Source organism: Narcine bancroftii, chromosome 11 (genome assembly GCF_036971445.1).
Source record: "Narcine bancroftii isolate sNarBan1 chromosome 11, sNarBan1.hap1, whole genome shotgun sequence".
Classification (NCBI taxonomy): domain Eukaryota; kingdom Metazoa; phylum Chordata; class Chondrichthyes; order Torpediniformes; family Narcinidae; genus Narcine; species Narcine bancroftii.
Window position 1 is genome coordinate 68,192,561 of NC_091479.1, and position 16,540 is coordinate 68,209,100.

Genomic DNA, 16,540 nt, shown 5'->3' on the forward strand with positions numbered 1-16,540 from the left:
GGAAGGGAGGGGGGTAAAGGGGAGAAAATGTCACTGTGTATATTCAAGAGGGAAATGTTTATGTGTATTTTGGTCAATATGGTTCATAGTGTGAAAAATAAAAAAGTTAAAAAAAAAGGATCGGATTTGGCATCTTGAAGTCGCTCGTGGACCATTTATGAATGTAGGGTCAGCAACGTGAAGGCAGAGAATTTCCGCCTTTACAGTCGCATTTTTTTACTCTATAAAACGCCCTATTGAGAATTAAAGAGGATGTAAAAACTAGGGCCTTGTGTTAAAAAGGAGTGGAAATCAGAGCCCTATTGTGTTAATGGTGGTGCAAAAATTGAGGATGTGGTCTGTCAAAGGTGATGCCGGAAATGGAGTCCCAGTGTGTTAAAGGGAGTACTGGATCCAAGGCCCTTCCTTGTCCATTAAAGTTGAACCGAATCAGCATTCTCTAAGTTGGATACTGAACAACTGGGATTTCTGAATAGTCTGACAGCAGATTCTTAGAATTTTACTCTATTAGTTTTACCTCCTTCAACTGCTGTTTTGGAATAGATCCCCACAGCTATCATCAGCCCACCTGCCACCTATTAAAGAGAAACATGAGTCACTCCAACAAAAACTTCAACAGTGATTCAATAATCAGTATAATCATAAAATGTAAAACCATAGACCCAAGCTTGGAACAAATCCTTCGGCTCAACTCATCCATGCTGATCAAGTTGATATTCTGGCCTATTTCCATTTTCCTGCATTTGGTCCATGTCCTCAAAGTCCTTCTTCCTCAGGTAGATCTCATCCCATTAGAAGGGCAGTCCAATATTCAAGCTGATATTTATCCCTCAACGAATATTGGGATGGCATGGTTAGTGCAATGGTTAGCCCAACACTGTGACAGTGCCTCAGCCATGAGCGTATCGAAGCAAAATAGCGCCTATGGCAAGGGGTGGCCAATGCATCAAAATAAACGGCGACAAGGAGGTCTCGTAAGAGTTGGCCTTGGTGGGTGCCATGTTGTATTTGGCTTGTATAAGATGAGACTGAACGAGAGGGTAACGAAGGAGGACAAGGGTGGTGGTGGAGGGATGACAATGGGACTGATGGGGGGGTGATGGCAGAGGGTTGGTGGGTGATGCAGTGGTGGCACTGACAGGGAGATGGCGGTACTGATAAGGGTGGGTAGTGGCAGCAATGGTGATGGGGGTTTGTGACTGGCGACAGCGCTGACGGCAAGGTCACGTTGCTGACAGCGGCACTGACAGTGGGGTGGCATTGGCAGCACTGACAGTGGGGTAGCAGCAGCGATGAAGTGGTGGCACTAGCTCAGTGGTCCCCCATTTCAAGTATCGCCCAGGGCATGTGCCATGCCTGCCATACCCTAGATACACCCCTGGCACCAGCAATTGGGACCTGGGTTTGAATCCCGCGCTGTCTGTAAGGAGTTTGTACGTTCTCTCCGTGTCTGTGTGGGTTTTCCCCGGTGACTTCAGTTTCATTCAAAATGTACCTGGGGTTGTAGGTTAATCGGATAGCAAAAGGGCCTCTTACCGTACACCAAAAGGGCCTGTTATCATTGTTTTTGTACAAATTGGTTACATTTTCTATAACCGTGATTTTGCTTCACTCAACTCTAAACAACTTGAGCATAAATTAGTGACCACAATTACCTGCCACATAACAACAACAACCCAACCACCATTCAAAACCATGTAGTTGGCTCTGATTCCCTTTGGACAAGTTAATGAATTGATGTATAAAGGCAAGTCTTTCACTTGTGTGAGCCCTTCACTTGCTGATAGTAGTCTCACAAAAGTGCTGGAGAAATTCAGCAGATCACACATCATTCGTGGGAAGCAAAGGGCAGCCAGTGTTTCAAGCGTGAATAAAAATGTAGGGCAGGGGTGGTGGAAAAGGGAGGAGAACCTCAGGCATGAAACATTGTAAAAACACAAAATTCTGGAGAAGCTCAGCAGGTCAAACAGTGTCCTTATCTTCTTTGGCTTGGCTTCGCAGACGAAGATTTAAGGAGCGGTAAATGTCCACGTCAGCTGCAGGCTCGTTTGTGGCTGACAAGTCCAATACGGGACAGGCAGACACGGTTGCAGCGGCTGCAGGGGAAAATTGGTTGGTTGGGGTTGGGTGTTGGGTTTTTCCTCCTTTGCCTTTTGTCAGTGAGGTGGGCTCTGCGGTCTTCTTCAAAGGAGGTTGCTGCCCGCCAAACTGTGAGGCGCCAAGATGCACGGTTTGAGGCGATATCAGCCCACTGGCGGTGGTCAATGTGGCAGGCACCAAGAGATTTCTTTAGGCAGTCCTTGTACCTTTTCTTTGGTGCACCTCTGTCACGGTGGCCAGTGGAGAGCTCGCCATATAACACGATCTTGGGAAGGCGATGGTCCTCCATTCTGGAGACGTGACCCACCCAGCGCAGCTGTCCTTATAAGTGTCCTTATGTAGCAAAGGTAAAAATACTTAACTGACATTTCAGGCTTGAGAGAGGAGGGAGGGGACAACAGCAATGAGTGGGAGGAGGGATGGCTGGGTGGGTAAGGGTAAAGGAAGGGGAGAACTGGAAAGACTGGATAGGGGGAGAGGAAAGAAAAGGCAAGCAAGTTTAGCAGAAAACAGAATCAAAGTTAATCCCTGTGGTGATATGTAATTACACCACTAGGTCACCAGGGGTCATCCCGGTGACCTTGTATATAAAGCAGTTCAGAGCTACAGTCTCGCCTTCCAGGTTTGTTTGCAGAGACAAGACCTCTTAGTGTACATATTAGTTTATTAAAGCTGGTAGGTCTTGTCTCTCTGCAAGATGAAAATGCCACGCATAGCAGACATGGTCAACAACATTGCACAGTATAAGGTGTTCTTCCACCATAGACCACCAACTGTCCATTAGAAAAAGCGATCGCATTTGCACGGCATTTGAGGCAGACAGCAGGCTGTATCAATTTTTACAACCCCCCTTCGGTGTCACCAATGGAGTGTCCCTGTTTCAGAGAGAAATGGACCGAATAGTAGATGAGTTCCAACTGTAAGCGGTGTTCCCCTACTTAGACAATGTGACAATCTGTGGCCACTCTCAGGAGGATCATGACACGAATTTAAAACACTTCTTCTAGGCAGCCAAGGAAAGGAACCTATACAACAGGGACAAATGCATCTTTAGCGCCAGGAAGTTGTCAATCCTGGGCTACATAGTGCAGAATGGGGAAATCAGCCCAGACCCAGCCTGTATGCACCCTCTCCTAGACCTCCCAGTGCCACACATGCTGAAAGCACTAAAAAGGTGTTTGGGACTGTTCACTTACTACACGCAATGGGTCCCCAACTACGACAACAGGGCCCGCCCACTTATCAAAGCCTCAGTTTTCCCACTGTGCCCAGCAGCCACCAGAGCATTCAGGGACATTAGGGACAATATCGCTAAAGCTACCATGCGGTCCATAGATGAGTCGATCCCGTTTCAAGTAGAAACAGATGCATCCGATGTGGCTCTGGAAGACACCCTAAACCAAGATGGACAACCGGTGGCCTTTTTCTCGTTAACCCTACAGGGGTCAGAGGTAAGACACTCAGCACTACTGCTGAGAAGGAGGCCCTAGCCATTGTGGAAGCAGTAAGGCACTGGTGACATTATCTGGCATACAAACACTTCACCCTCGTCACGGACCAATGGTCTGTGGCTTTTATGTTCGATAACCAGATCAGGGGGAGAATTAAGAACGACAAAATCCTGCGCTAGCGGATAGAATTGTCTACATTTAACTACGACATTCTATATTGCCCCGGGAAATTCATCAAGCCCCCGGATGTGCTGTCCAGAGGCACTTGTGCCATCCTTAACCACACGTCCCAGTTGCAGAGCTTGCACAATAAGCTGGGCCACCCAGGGGTCGCTAGACTGTTTCAGTTCATTAAAACCCAAAACCTCCCATTTTTGGTAGAGGAAGTGAGGTCAGTGAATAAGAGCAGCCCCATCTGTGCGGAATGCAAACCACAATTTTACCGGCCAGACAAAGCCACCCTGATAAAAGTTACCAAACCTTTTCAGCGCCTCAGCCTCGATTTTAAAGGCCCGCTCCTGTCCAATAATAGAAATGTCTATTTCCTAAACGTAATAGATGAATATTCCCGTTTTCCCCTTCGCAATCCCGTGTTCTGATATATCAGCAGCCACTGTTATAAAATGCCTCCAACCCATCTTCAGCATATTTGGGTACCTGAACTACATACACACAGACAGGGGTGCTGCATTCATGAGCGCAGAAGTACAACAGTACCTGCACAAGAGAGGGATTGCTACCAGCCGCACTACAAGTTACAAAACCAGGGGGAATGGACAAGTCGAAAGGGAAAATGCCACTATCTGGAAAACGGTCTTCTTGACTTTAAAAGCAAAAGACCTGCCTGTAAATAGATGGCAAAAAGTGTTGCCAGAAGCCCTACACTCTATACGTTCTTTGTTGTGTACTGTCACTAACATGACCCCACATGAACGAATCTTTTCTTTCACAAGGAAAGCCACAACAGGCACAGAGCTGCCTAAATGGATGATGACACCAGGACCTGTTCTCCTCTGGAAGCAATGCAAACCCCACAAAGCAGACCCGCTGGTCGATCAAGTGGAGTTGAGGCATGCGAACCCTCAGTACGCCTTTGTCACATTCCCAGATGGAAGAGAAGACTCGGTGGCCACCAGGGATCTTGTGCCGGCCGGATGTGTGAACAACGCGGAGGAAACACAGATGTCTACAGATCAACAAGGAGCGCAGCAGCAGTCACTAGAACAGTCGCCCATCGAGTCACCCCAGAGGACTATACCACCCACCCCGAAAATCAGGACTCTGGGTACGCCCGGCCCACAAAATATCACCACCCTAGACTTGATGGCAGGACCTAATCCCATATAAGAGGATTCCCCAGCCCACACGACCACATGGCCATCTAGTACTTTCCACTCCCACACCTCCACCAAGAAAGGCCAAAAGGCAGCCCGCACTCCCCACCCCTATACCACTACCGAGGAGGTCCAGAAGGCAATGGAAGCCACGAAAAACTTTGGACTTGTGAACTTACAAACAAGGGAAGGAGGACGGGGGGGGGGGGGTGGGGGGAATAACTTCTTTTAAAGGGGGGTGAATGTAGTGATATGTAATTACACCACTAGGTCACCAGGGGTCTTCCTGGTGACCTTTTATATAAAGCAGTCCAGAGCTACTGTTTAGCCTTCCAGGTTCATCTTGCAGAGATACAAGACCTCTTAGTGTTCATATTAGTTTATTAAAGCTGTCTTAAAGCTGTCAGCACTGCTGGTGTGGTTATTGTCAGTACAATGCCATCTGGCTGGAGAGTGACCAGACAAAAAGTAAGGTGGTGTTCCTCCAATCTGCGGGAGGTCAGGGTGGGATAGTACATAACACTTTGGACAGACGTGAGTTTGGGACTGTGACTCAGATCTGAATGATTGGCTACTGGGAAGTCGCTGTTGTTGCGAACAGAGAGGAGGTGCTGAGAAAAGCAGGGGACAGGGTGTTAGGATGTGCAATCAAGGATTCCATCCCCTTCTCTCAATTTTTCTGTCTCAGCTGCATTTGTTCCCAAGATGAGGTCTTTCAGTCCAGATCTTCTGAAATGTCTACCTTCTTCCACAAACATGGCTTTCTCTCCACCACTATTGACTCACCCCTCCTCTATCGACCCCCATCTCTTCCATTTTCCACTCATCTGCCTTGGCCCCTTCTGCCCTAGACACACACACTCATCTCCCCAGCTTCCGCATCCAACACATCATCTGCCAGATTTCTGGCACTTACTACAGGATCCTAGCACCAGACACATTTTTCCTTTTCCTCCCTTCTCTGCCTTCTGTAGGGACTGCTCCCTCTATGATTCTCTCGTGCATTCATCCCTCCCCACCTATTGCACCCTTCCCCCCCCCCCACACCTTCCTCTGTGGCCGCAGGACATGCAACACTTGCACCTACACCTCTTCCTTCACCACCATCCGGGGCCCCAAACAGGCCTTTCAAGTAAAGCAACACATCTCGTACATCCACAGGACTTATTTACTGCATCCAGTGCCCCCTTTGTGGCCTTCTCTACATCAGAGAAACGGGTCGCAGATTGAGAGATCACTTCACTCAGCACCTCCTCTCCATCCGCAACAGCAACCTCCCACCAGCCAACCATTTCAGTTCTGAGTCACATTCCCAAGAGCTCCCATGTCTGTCCATAGCCTTATGTACTATCCCACTCTGACCACCTCCAGAATGGAGGAACACCTTATTTTCCATCTGGGTACTCGCCAGCCAGATAACATTGATTTCTCTGCTTTGTGCTAAACTCGCTCGCCCTTCTCCCCCCCCCCCCCCACCCCATTCAGTCTTTCCAGTCCTCTCCTCCCATCCCCCTTACCCACCCAGCCATCTCTCCTCCCCCTCATTGCTGCTGTCCCCTCCCTCCTCTCTCCACCTATCATCTCCTGCCTTTGCCACCCCACCCTCCCCACCTACCTTTTTGTTCAGACACCTGATAGCATTCTCTCATGCTATGATGAGGAGCTCAAGCCCAAAACATCCTTTATGTATCTTTATCTTTCCAACATAAAGGACACTGTTTGACCAGCTAAGCTTCTCTGGAATTTTGCATTTTTACTTCAACCGTGGTGTCTACAAATTTTTGTGATTTAGGCATGAAACGTTGATTGCCTTTTACTTCACTTGGATGCTGCATTAGCTGTTGAGTTTCTCCAGCGCTTTCTCCAACACTGCTCCCCAGCATCTTCAGATTTTCTTATTGAGCTGGTAGTGCAAACCGTTTAGTCTCAGTTTGATCCCTGGAGACGGGTACATTGCAGCAAGTGATGCTTTGGGAAATTGAATCTTCCAGATGAGAATCTTTACAATTCCAGTTTGGCCTACTTACTTTTGTATTCAATGTTTGCAGATACAAAAGCAAGAAAGCCACTGTGAGTCTTTATTGTATTTTAATTTATAACTATTACCCCATGACCTTTTCATTCACTATATAATACTATAAGACTATGTCCCCTTTCTGCAGCAATCTGATTTTACATATAACAGCATTCTTGACTTTTTCCCTCCCATCAAAATCTTGTCTCCCCATCTTTAAAATATAACCTTATCTGACCAGGCCATTCCATAACAATAGCTCCAAGGATCCAGCTGAGCTTAGGTATTCTCTCTAGTGGTTGCATACTGTCATGCCTGACATTCCACTGCTGTATATTAGTGTTTATTGTTAAGTTAATGGCAAAAGAGTTAGGAGAATGATTGGCATGTGTGAGAGAATAAACTGGGCAAGGCCATAGGGAATTGAGGAGGGATGAACTTATCGTATTGGATAAACAATAAGCCAATTGCTCTTCTCCATTAACACATCCTCTCCTCTTTCTGATGGAAGTCGCTGTTTTTCTGGTTCTGGTTTCAATAGGCCAGGTGATCAATTCCTGCTCCCATTTCTGGTGTCCTTATTAAATTCTTAATACCTTGTTTCCTTCAATATCAAAAAATCTATTAATCTTTTGAATACACTGAGAATTCACTGAGTATTCTTCTCAACCTTTTGCAAAGTGTTCCAAATATTCACTACAGTGAGGAAATTTTGCTTTTTATCTGTTCTGAAGAGTCTACTTTTAATTTTGAGATTGTGGCCCTTGGGAAACATCTGCCCGAATCTTCTCTGTCAAGTCCTTAAAGAATCAGAATCGGAATTTATTGTCATGAATAAGTCACAAAATTCAGTGTTTTGTGGCAGCGACATAGTGCAAACATTCATATTATAAACCATCTTACAACAATAATACATAAAAAAATAATAATAGTGCACTTAAAGTAAGGCAGAATCTGGTTCATTGATTATTCAGGAATCTGATAGCAGCGGGAAAGAAGCTGTCCTTGTGCAGCTGAGTGCTTGTCTTGTTGGAATCTAGGGGTTAAAACAGTATGAAATAAATGATTAATTAATAAGTGTATATTTACTGCATGGTTCAGGGAAAAAGGAATGTGATTAAGTGGCAATCACAGCATGGAGCAAAGTTGGCTGAACAAAATTGTCTCTCCAAAATACAGGGAGAGGAAATGCATAAAACGATTTAGGAGGAATGCTCAAACTAAAGGAGGTGGTGAGTAGCACAGGAGACACAGGCCAGATCAGAACAAAGAATGGCCTGTAAGAAACAAAGGGAATGGAAAACCAGTCTAGGAGGAAGATTAAGGCAGGAGGAGGTGTTAAAGAGAACAGCAGAAATTGGCCAGACAAGAACAGAATGGTGATTAGAAATATCTGGGGATGAATTAATTTCTGATCAACACAACGGGATAGTCTGGCCTGGAGGATTAAGATGGGAGTGCTACACCCCAGATATCTGCAAAACAGGAGATGACTTGTGATAACCCTTATGCAAAAAGATCCAGCAAAGTAAGACAACTTTTGTTCTGTATGATAATGAAATCTAGCAAAGGAAGCCAACTTTTGTTCTGTATAAACTGAACCAACTGGACAATAGGGGTCAGTCTTGGGGAGTAGCTCACTGTGCAGGTGACCTATGAACTAATGAGTGACCCAGAGCTCTGTTAAGCTGTGTAATAAATTGACTGTTGAACCGAATACCTTCTCCTATCACTTCATTCAAAGAACGCGCTGGACTCAGACTACACATAGACTAAATTAAGAGTAAGTTAAAGCCAGAGTCCGACAGTCTTTAGGCAGTACTTTTTTCCCCCGATGGTAGCAGAGTGAAGAGGGCATAGCCTGGGTGGTGCAGGTCTTTGAGGATAGAGGCTGCTTTTTTAAGTCACCACCTCATGTAGATGTCCTCGACGGAGGTGGAATATGGTGATGTCGCAGGCCAAGTTAACAACACTCTGGAATATTTTCTTGTTCTGAAATTTGGCATCTCTGTACCAGACAGAGATGCAACCAGCCAGAATGCTCTCCACAGTACACCTGCAGAGGTTTTCAAGAGTCTTCGTTGACATACCAAATCTACTCAAATACCTCTCACTGGCGAGCCTCCTTCGTGATTGCATCAACATGGAGGTTCCAGGACAGAGATGTTGACACCCAGGAATTTGTCATTGAGGCAGCTCACCCTACTCTTCTTGAGTACTGGGATGATTGATGCCCTTTTGAAGCAGGTGTAAACCTCTGACTGCAGCAACGAGAAGATGAAAATGTTTGTGAATTCTCCAGCTACTTGGTTGGTGCAGATTTTTAGTACCCTGGCAGGTACTCAGTCAGGGCCTGATGCCTTGCGAGGGTTCACCCTCTCGAATAATATTCTGACATTGTTCTCAGGGACATATAACAGAGTCCTCAGCCTTTGCAGGGATTCTAGTAGGCACTGCTTGGTTCTTCTTCTCAAAGCGGGCATGAAAGATGTTTAGCTCATCGGGTAATGAAGCATCACAGCCATCTATAGTGTTCACTCTTGCTTTGTAGGCTGTAATGGCCTGCACTCCCTGCCATAGCTGGCATGTATCTGTCTCTGTCTCCAGCTTCCTCCGGAATTGCCACTTTGCTTCAGAGATGGCCTTCCACAGGTCGTACCTGGACTTGAGGGTCAAAACTTAAAATAGTACAGACCCAATTTACTTAATCTCTCTTCATATAGAGCACTCACTGTCCCATTAATCAACCTGGAGGACCTTTACTGCACTCCCTTGATCATGCATTCTTTGGAGACTAGATCTGTCCACAATATTCCAGGTATGGAATCAGCAGATCGCTATATAATCACATGAAAATAAAGGCCAACATACCATTTGCTTTTCTAACTACATGCTGTATCTTCACATTGACCTTTAATAATCTGTGTAGAAGAAAACCCAGCTCCCTTGAACATTAACCCTTTCAATCACACAATTTTAAAACAATCATATTTTCCTATCAAAATGAAAATATTAGATTCCATCTGCCCTGTTGCAGAAGAAAAATGAACTTATATTAAAAGTGTTGCATGTCTATTTCTTTTGTAAACTGAATACTTTTTATCTTTTGTAAGCTAAGAAACCAGCCAATTTCAACTGGTCTGCAAAACAGTGCCCCTGAAATAGGATACTTTGGAATGTGTCTTGTGTGCAAAGAGAGATAAGAGTTGCTTGCCTGCTTGTTCGTCTGTAAAAAATGTGCCGTTTGTCTTGTGAAGTCAGAGTCCGTACCCGACACCAGTTAAGACGGTCTCTCCACGGTATCACGTAATAAAACTCTCGAAGCGAACTCCGAAGTCTCAGCCTGAGTTATTCTGATGAGAGATTTCCCCGACACCTGTCTTTGCCTGTTCACTTCTTTCTATTTACCTTTCTCAATTTCTGGTCGGTAGAAACCCCACCACACAACCCCCCCAAGTCCCTGCCTCCCCCCACTCCCTACCTCCCCACCCATCTTAACCTCGCCAGTGAGTACATACAATTACACTGGCCATCATCAGAGTCCTTGAGATTAGCCTCAATTCCACATTCACACTGTAGCCTCATACAGTACAGAAAGAGGCCCTCCAACCCACTCATACATGCCAACCAAGTTGCCCATCTGAACTGGTCCTATTTGCCTGCACGGCCCATATTCCTTCAAACCTTTCATATCCATGTTTGTGTTTAGTCTTTTAAACATTGTACCCACTTCTACATCAACTGACAGCTCGTTCCATTTACACCCTACTCTCTATGTGAACAAGTTGCCTCTCAGATCCCTTCTAAATCTTTCCCCTCTGCACTTTACCTATGCCTCTAGTTTTAGAACCCCTACCCTAAGAAAAAGACTGTGACCATTCACCTTATTAATGCTTCTGTAATGTCTCAGTCTCTTGCGCTCCTGGAGAAAAAAAAGCCTTGCCTATCGAACCTCTCATAACTCAAGCCCTCCAGACCAGGTAATTTGGACAATTCCCTCTGTGAATGGAGTCTCCCCCCCCCCCCCCCCCACAGGAGTGGACCCCTCCACCAGACGGAAGTTGGTCATGGTACTGTGAGAGATGGGAAAATTGATCTAAAATTATGAACATGGAAGAAACTAAAGTTCATCAGTAAAATGGCTGTAACCAGTTCAAACAGGATAAGCTTGGGGCTTAGGATGCAGGAAAGCAGAGTCAGCACGATTAACATAAGAATCTTCTAGTCTTTGTGACAAGACCATAGGACTAAGATAAGGAATGGTAAGGTACAATAGAATGTAGGAAGTTGAGGTAGTCTGGATCAGATAAGGGTCTCCTAGCCCTGGACAGAAGTACCAAGTCATACATTTCTAATTAGCTAACCATACACAGATTTATACATATGAAATTAGCCAACCCTAGATAGAATGAGTCAACTCTGCATATCAAGAGACTGTAGCCCCGAGAATCAGGAAGGTGTGAATAAGGACAATGACATGAAGGGACACCGACAGGATACCCCCCCACTGGTTCTCCAAGTGTACTGAAACTGCACGTAGGCAGGAAGAATTACCTATGCCAAACCCATCCAGGGGGCAGAAGAATGTAAGGGGGAGGGCATTCTGATACTGAAATTGACTGTATAAAAGTTGGGTGAGCCCCAGTATGGGTGTGTATTCCCAGGGTAAGGGGAAGCACCCAACTTTGCATTGTTGTAGTAATAAATGTTCTTTGTTCTCAATTTTTGTCTCGAGCAATTTCTTTAAAGGTACTTTAATTCCTAACAAATGGGGGCTCGTCCGGGATCACACTCCCTCCACTGACAGAGTACCCCGACGACGAGAGTAGGTGCACCCCGGCTGATTCAGCTGGACTCACGGGCGACGGGTGGCTGGTCAGTGGAAGAAGCGAGTGATATCCGAGAAGAGGCATTGAGAACAAACGGCGGAAGGACGCGCGCTAGAGCAGTACTGCCAGAACTCGGTAAGAGTATTTTACTTGTTCCTAAGTATGGGAATAGCGGGCAGTAGAGATGAGAGTCCTGACACAGGACGTGACCACCAGATAGCTACGTACAGCCCGCTTGGGATGATGTTATCTGAGTGGGGCACAGGAAAGACCCGCGGTAAAGACAAACTGACGACGGTCAGGTATTGTTGTAATGAATGGGTGGGATACCCGGTTAAAGGGAGCTCCGTGTACTGGCCAAAATTCGGATCCGAGGATGAATGGATGTGTGAAGCTTTGAACTCATGACTCTATCAAAACCAGCCAGACAATGTTGAGAGCAGGGAATATGCAGCCTGCTGGCTCAAGGGATCCATTGAACAGCTGGTTTTGAATGAGAAAGAATCCAGGGATAAGAGAGAGGAGGAACCTCTTGTCCCTGAATCACAGGGTTGGGATGTGTTACATTCCCTCCCTCCACCCTATGTTCCTCCTATGCCGGCTCCTATCTTTCCTTCCCCTCCTATGACCTACCCTTCTGCACCTTCCCCACCTCCCCCACCACTAGAGAAGAGAGAAGAGAGCAGGAGTGGTATGATAACTTGCTCACAAAGCACTCGATTACCACCTCTGTTGACAGGAGAGAGAGGTAACTTTAATTCAGAACAGCGTGAGACTCTTCAGGAAGAAAGGGCAGAACCCTTTGATTCATTTCCCAGGGAGCAGGAACCCAGACCTAATAAGCCAGAAACCAATTGGATGAGACCACTGCGGGAAGTTCCCATGAGAGAGGGTCTCGGTTTCGTAAATGTGCCCCTGACCAGTACTGAAGTGTGTAACTTTAAGAAAGAACTGACCTCCCTGATAGAAGATCCCCAGGGATGTGCCGAACAGTTAGACCAATTTTTGGGACCAAATATATATACAATATGGGGGTCTCGACATAGAATCCCCAGCAGGGGAACAATTGGTACTAACAGGTTTTGTTACCAACTCAGCCCCAGACATTAAGAGAAAATTACAAAAGACAGAAAATTGGCATGAGCAGGGAATAACCCAGCTTCTACAGATCACACAAAAAGCATTTGTCCAGACATCTGAGGATAAGCAGAAAGCAAAGGCTAACATTTTGATGCAAGCAGTTAAAGTAATAGTAGATGAGTAACATGGAAAAGGCAGGGACTGTGTGCCAGCTCCTGAATGTTGGGAGAAGTGCAGGGAGTGGGAGAGTAGAGACCAGAGATAATTTCATAAATCACAACTTCCCACTTCAGTCACTGACCATTATTGATTAAAATTCATGCTAAAAATTAAATGTCATAAAGGATCGTTTATCAATACTGTAGAATGAGCGAATTTAACTACCAGTTAATTCCAATTTATGAAATAAATTGTATTTAAATGTGATTTTGCACAGGGAGTACCTGAGAGTTGAGTGATGTTATAACATTTGCAGGGAGAAATGTTTGCGCAAATAGGGTGAGTTCTACACGTCTTATTTTAAGTGTATGTAAGATAAAGAAAGGATCTGATGTGTAAAGTGGCTGGTTCAGCCAGTTGAAGCAGGAGTGTGCATGTCCCTTTAAGTGCACTGTGGCACTTGAAATTGAGGCTTCAGGCTCTTGTCTTGCAGTTAGAGGTATGGAGCCCTATCAACACATTTAATACATTTCTTCTACACATTCAGCAGTCAAGGTCCGTGAGTTTAAAGATCACCCACCTCTGGAGAATAAAGATACCTCTGGGGATTCCTATGGGGATTCCTATAAGTTTAATCATTCATTTCTCTGGTGCATTTTCCTCTGGAGTGAAATTAATGCCTCAGCACAATTTCTCTGTATTGCCGCTGTTATTTAATTCATGATAACTTTCCCCCATTCATCAGGTTTATATTTAAATCCGGTAGTGCGGAAGTTACATTGTAAATAATCACGGAGGTAAATCCTGCGCAACTGGATTCAGCTTAATGGAGAAATAAACCTGCGAACTGGTCTATGGTGCTGTGTGAGTACTGCAATAGGTGGAATATGATTTAAATTGGTGGCATAGTTCAGAACAATTGGGTGCATAAGAATAATAATATCATTAATAACTCACAAATCTTGTACCAGATGCTATTCAGTACATCTTGACTTAAGGACTGGAGAAATTGGCATGTTAGAATGAGATTGGCATGGTACCAATATTTCTTGATTCAATAATGACTCCACAAGCTCCAGGATTCATGCAGCAGAACTTTAAGTGGAATATAATAGAAACTAGCCTGTACTTAAATTATTGTGTGTGCAATCTTCATAAGAACATCTTTTAACTTTTTTTTGGTGCCTGTTTTACAGACTGTTTTAAATAAGGCCAGCTCCTGTGAGCTGTGGCACAAGGCATTTTACTTAAGGCAGAACTAAAGGTTGAATATGTTTCAAGTTCTCTTGCAGGGGCTCTTGTGCTGCAATGTCTGTTATGTACTCACTCTAACAAATTGGAGGGTTGTGCCCCATACAGACAAGCAGCTCCAACTGCATTTTAATAAGGTCTAACATATTCAAAACCCATGCAAATATGGTTTGTGTTTCATTTTACAATTTTTACACTAACACAAAGGAAAGTCAGATTGTTATTCATTTTATTAAAATCTAGTGATTGGTTATATGTAAAAGCATGGCAAGAGGATCAACTAAAACCTGCCTGGGATGGTCCCTTCTGTGTACTTTTAATTACAGACACCGCAGTAAGAACAAGAGAGAAAGGCTGGACCCACATTCAAAGAATTAATGACAAAGTGCCATAATGTTACAATTTTATTCGTTTTTTTTAATGGTTTATTCAGTTTTGTGTATTTTATTGCTGTTTTCAATGAGCTTTACATTTATCGTGGTTTATTCAGTTTTTGTGTATTTTATTGCTGTTTTCAATGAGCTTTACATTTATCGTGGTTTATTCAGTTTTTGTGTATTTTATTGCTGTTTTCAATGAGCTTTACATTTATTGTTGTTTATTCAGTTATTGTTATATTTTATTGCTGCTTTCAATGGGTTTTACTTTCATTGTTGTTTTACTCATTTTTTGGAATATTGTTCGTTAATGTTTTAAGTCCCCCTGGAATAGGGGCAGCAGAGGTTACAATTGTGCTCCTTTAGAATGTAGACAGGGCATAGATTTAATGTATAGTCATAATGGGATATAAGGGATCCCAATACGGACCAGGGGAATTAAACAGCTTTAGTGGAGTACATCTAATTTGTATCATAGCCTACACAGGTATTAAAGACAGGAGTTTTGAAGCGATAGCACAAAGGACATGGTGGGACAAAGACAGACAGAATGGTAGTCAGGATTGTACATGTAACAGAGAGAGAGAGTTAATACATATGCTAATGTACACAGACAGGCTGCAACTCACAAGTTCAATGATACATATGCTAATGTTAGCAGACAAGCTGCAACACACAGTTAAATCACAAGAAACAATCCCCCCCCAGCTTGGTCACTTTTCATCACCCCATGAAAGGGAGCACCAGTTTCCAACAACGTGAGCTGCTTGACACTTTAATATCAGGCTCCAAACAGCCTTCGGAGTCGGTGGCCCTAGGGTTCGGGGCTGAAGAGGACATCAGATACGAGCCACAATCAAACGGAACCGCCTGACTACTGCTACTCGTTCGCTGCTGAAGGCAGCGCTTCTCATAGACTGCTACTCGTTCGCTGCTGAAGGCAGCGCTTCTCATAGACTGCTACTCGTTCGCTGCTGAAGGCAGCGCCTCTCACAGACTTCGTTGGGACAACACTTACAAAGGTCGTGTGCTTCAAAGACACTGCTTCAATATTTCAACGTATGGGATGGACTAGACTCTTTACTGAGAACTGGAGCCTGATACTCCAAACCCTAATAAGCAGCTGGACTCACTCCCCTACCTAAAGACTTTACACAGGTGTTACAATTCGGTTATTGACCAGCTGGGTAAAACTACACCTTACACTTGAAAGATCAGTGTTACTGATCTAAAAGAAAAGTGAGGAGAGGGGGGGGGGGGATCAGTCACACTGACACTAGTAACCAAAGATCAGTAACACTGATCATGGTGAAAGATCAGTATTACTGATCTAAAAGAAAAGTGAGGATTGTGAGAGATGGGAAAATTGATCTAAAATTATGAACATGGAAGAAACTAAAGTTCATCAGTAAAATGGCTGTAACCAGTTCAAACAGGATAAGCTTGGGGCTTAGGATGCAGGAAAGCAGAGTCAGCACGATTAACATAAGAATCTTCTAGTCTTTGTGACAAGACCATAGGACTAAGATAAGGAATGGTAAGGTACAATAGAATGTAGGAAGTTGAGGTAGTCTGGATCAGATAAGGGTCTCCTAGCCCTGGACAGAAGTACCAAGTCATACATTTCTAATTAGCTAACCATACACAGATTTATACATATGAAATTAGCCAACCCTAGATAGAATGAGTCAACTCTGCATATCAAGAGACTGTAGCCCCGAGAATCAGGAAGGTGTGAATAAGGACAATGACATGAAGGGACACCGACAGGATACCCCCCCACTGGTTCTCCAAGTGTACTGAAACTGCACGTAGGCAGGAAGAATTACCTATGCCAAACCCATCCAGGGGGCAGAAGAATGTAAGGGGGAGGGCATTCTGATACTGAAATTGACTGTATAAAAGTTGGGTGAGCCCCAGTATGGGTGTGTATTCCCAGGGTAAG

The 16,540-nt window shown here is 44.6% G+C and overlaps 1 protein-coding gene across 7 annotated transcripts in view; it reads right to left on the bottom strand.

Moving 5' to 3' along the window:
• The window catches only part of LOC138745845 (tetraspanin-33-like), an 84,490-nt gene that overhangs the window by 15,733 nt on the left and 52,217 nt on the right, over nucleotides 1-16,540 (bottom strand). For all 7 annotated transcript variants that reach the window (XM_069903238.1, XM_069903239.1, XM_069903244.1 and 4 more), the window contains exon 2: nucleotides 518-575. In XM_069903238.1, the coding sequence (XP_069759339.1) occupies nucleotides 518-560 (43 nt within the window). In that variant the 5' untranslated portion in view covers nucleotides 561-575. The remainder of the gene's footprint in view (nucleotides 1-517; nucleotides 576-16,540) is intronic.